Here is a 3,429-nt window from a genome sequence, read left to right as displayed (position 1 = left end):
AAGGATTGAAGCCTGAGGTTCGTAGTGGAGTGGTGGCTTTGCAGCTTAAGATGTATATTTCCGTAGTCCAGGCCGTCCTAGTGATTGAGAGTGATTAGAAGCTGAACGTCAAGGAAAGGGCGACAAGAAAAGAAAGTTTGACAAAGTTACTGACAAGGCGGATCAAGAGGAATCCAGTCAGAAGTTTTCGAGGCGGTTTGGCCGAAGCAAGAACAAGAGATTCAGAAGGTAAGGTTTTACCCAGTTGAGACCCAAGTGTCACCTCAGTTGCTTATGCCCCAGTTCAGTCGACCAAGCCAATAGTGGAATGTAAGTCGTGTGGTAGGAAGCATAGTGGTCGATGCAGAAAGGACGTCCAATGTTTTAAGTGTGATCAGAAAGGCCATTACGCGTCAGAATGTAATTTATGGAATCCTGGAGTCACCTGCTTCAAGTGTGGCAAAGTTGGACACATTTCCAGAAACTATAAGGTCGCTACTCAGGGCAGCATAGGAGGTAGTGCATCTCAAGGAACCGCAACCAGCACAACAAGAGCCAAAACCTTCAAGATGACTAAGAGATATAATGCTCAGAATTCAGATGTAGTTGCAGGTACGCTTTCTCTTAATTCTGAACCTGTTAAAGTTTTGTTTGATTCAGGAGCATCTAAGTCCTTTATATCAAAGGAATGTGTAAATAAAATGGATTTAATGTTGGAAGACTTAGCTGATCCCCTGACCGTAGAAGTGGCCAATCAGGATAAAGTTTCGGTAAGCTAATTTTGTCCTAGGTGTCAACTAGAAATCATCGGGCATTCCTTTTCAGCGGACCTAATACCTTTTGAGTTAGGAGAGTTTGACGTGATTCTAGGAATGGATTGGTTATCCCAGCATATGGTAAATATTGATTGTAAGAAAAATAAAATTATGATGTACACGAAAAATGATGACAGGATAAGTTATCAAGGACATAAACAGGAAAAGAAATTTCTCTCGATACTGGAAGCAAAGAAACTGTTGAGACAAGGATGTCAAGCGTACTCAACCCATATTGTAGAAACTGAGAAAGTGGCACCTAATCTGGACGAGATTCCAATAGTTAGGGAATTTATGGATGTTTTTCCAGATAAGTTGCCAGGATTGCCACCAGATCGTGAGACTGAATTTTCTATTGACCTAATTCCTAGAGCAGAACCAGTTTTAAAGGCTCCCTACCGTATGGCCCTAGTGGAAATTAAGGAACTAGCTAAGCAACTTCAGGAACTTTTGGATGAGGGAGTAATTAGACCAAGTGTATCTTCATGGGGCGCACCAGTGTTATTTGTAAAGAAAAAAGATGGAAGCATGAGACTGTGTATTGATTATCGGGAACTGAATAAGTTAACCATCAAGAATAAGTATCCCCTACCCAGGATTGATGTCTTATTTGATCAGCTTAAAGGAGTGTGCTGTTTCTCAAAGATTGACTTAAGATCGGGTTATCACCAGCTAAAAATCAAACCTGAAGATATACCGAAGACCAAATTTAGAACCAAGTATGGACATTATGAGTTCTTAGTGATGTCATTTGGATTGACTAATGCACCAACAACTTTTATGGATTTAATGAACCAAGTGTATAAGGAGTACTTGGATAAGTTTGTTATTGTATTTATTGATGACATCCTCATTTACTCGAAGACTAAAGACGACCATGTCGAACATCTGAGGATTGCCTTGCAAAGGCTGAGAGAGAAGCAGTTGTACGCTAAGTTTTCAAAATGTGAATTTTGGTTGGATGAAGTCCAGTTTTTGGGTCATATAGTAGGTAAGGATGGTATTAAAGTGGATCCAGTAAATATTAAAGCTGTATCCAGATGGGAACAACCGAAGACCCCGATAGAAGTTAGAAGTTTTCCTGGACTAGAAGGATACTACCGAATATTTGTGAAAGACTTTGCCAAGATTGCCACCCCATTGACCAAGCTGACCAGGAAGAATGAGAAGTTTGTTTGGACCGAGAAATATGAAGGAAGTTTCCAGTAATTGAAGAAAATATTAGTGGCATCACCAGTGTTAGCATTACTAGATGAAACAGGAAAATTCATGATCTACAGTGATGCTTCTTTGAAAGGTTTGGGTTGTGTGTTAATGCAACATGATAAAGTTATTGCTTATGTATCTCGGAAGTTAAAACCCCATGAGCAGAAATATCCAGTACATGATTTGGAATTAGCATCAATAGTGTTCGCGTTGAAGATGTGGATGCATTACTTGTACGGAGAAAAGTGCGACATCTGTACGGATCTTAAAAGCTTAAAGTACATATTCACCCAGAAGGATTTAAATATGAGACAATGAGGATGGTTGGAGTTGATCAAGATTACGATTGTTCCATCAACTATCATCCGGGCAAAGCCAATGTGGTAGCAGATGCCTTAAGCAGGAAGGAAAGATTGAATGAGATCAAAGTTTCTGAGGAACTAGTAAGGGAATTGGAAAAGCTGGAAATTGAAGTTCGAGTGCCAGAAAGTAATAAAGAGCAATTGTATGAAATCACTTTTCATCCAGAATTGATGAAAAGATTAAGAAAGTGCCAAGAGGAAGTTATGAATCAAGGATTGGATAATTTGACTGGAGAAGAAGCTTGTACCCAAAAGGATGGCAAAGGTATGTTCAGGTTTTCTTCAAGAATATGGAATCCCAATGTGACTGAATTGAAAGATGAGATTTTGCGAGAGGCTCATAATTCTAGGTTCTCTATTCACCCGGGAAGTACCAAGATGTATCAAAACTTGAAGAAGAACTTCTGGTGTCCAGGAATGAAGAAGGAAATTACAAATTGAGTCAGCAAATATCATGTGTGCTAGATGGTAAAAGCAGAACATCAGTGGCCAGGTGGATTGCTGCAACCCTAAGAGATTCCACAGTGGAAATAGGAAGAGATTGCAATGGATTTCGTAGTAGGATTGCCAAAGACAAAGTCGAATCATGACTCTATCTGGGTAATCATCGACAGATTGACCAAGTCAGCACATTTCCTCCCTATCAATGAGAGATATTTTTTAGAAAAGTTAGTTAAAATGTACTTGGATGAAATAGAAACCAAGCATGGAGTTCCTGTGTCCATTGTGTTAGACCGGGACCTAAGATTCAATTTAAGATTTTGGACTAAGTTTCAAGAATGTTTAGAAACCAAGCTAAATATGAGCACTGCTTATCACCCTCAAACAGATGGTAAAAGTGAGAGAAAAATTCAGAAAATAGAAGACATGTTAAGGGTTTGTGCTTTGGATTTCAAGGGAAACTGGGACGATCACCTACCGTTGATTGAGTTTTCCTATAATAACAGTTACCATGCTAGCATCAGAATGCCATCATATGAAGCCTTATATGGACGTAAGAAAAAATCACCATTGTATTATGACGAAGTAGGAGAAAAGAAAGTGTTAGGACCTGAGCTAGTACAGCA

The 3,429-nt window shown here is 39.3% G+C and overlaps 1 protein-coding gene across 1 annotated transcript; it reads left to right on the top strand.

Annotated features, from left to right (window-relative positions):
* Window positions 1–2,314: 2,314 nt before the first annotated feature.
* Window positions 2,315–2,803, top strand: LOC141690969 (uncharacterized). The gene has a single exon (XM_074495723.1). It carries the CDS (start codon window positions 2,315–2,317, stop codon window positions 2,801–2,803), a length of 489 nt encoding a protein of 162 aa, XP_074351824.1.
* The last annotated feature ends 626 nt before the right edge of the window (window positions 2,804–3,429 follow it).

The sequence above is a fragment of the Apium graveolens genome, chromosome 2 (genome assembly GCF_009905375.1).
Source record: "Apium graveolens cultivar Ventura chromosome 2, ASM990537v1, whole genome shotgun sequence".
Taxonomy (NCBI): domain Eukaryota; kingdom Viridiplantae; phylum Streptophyta; class Magnoliopsida; order Apiales; family Apiaceae; genus Apium; species Apium graveolens.
The sequence above is the reverse complement of the archived record's forward strand: the minus strand, read 5'-3'. Positions and strand labels throughout refer to the sequence as shown.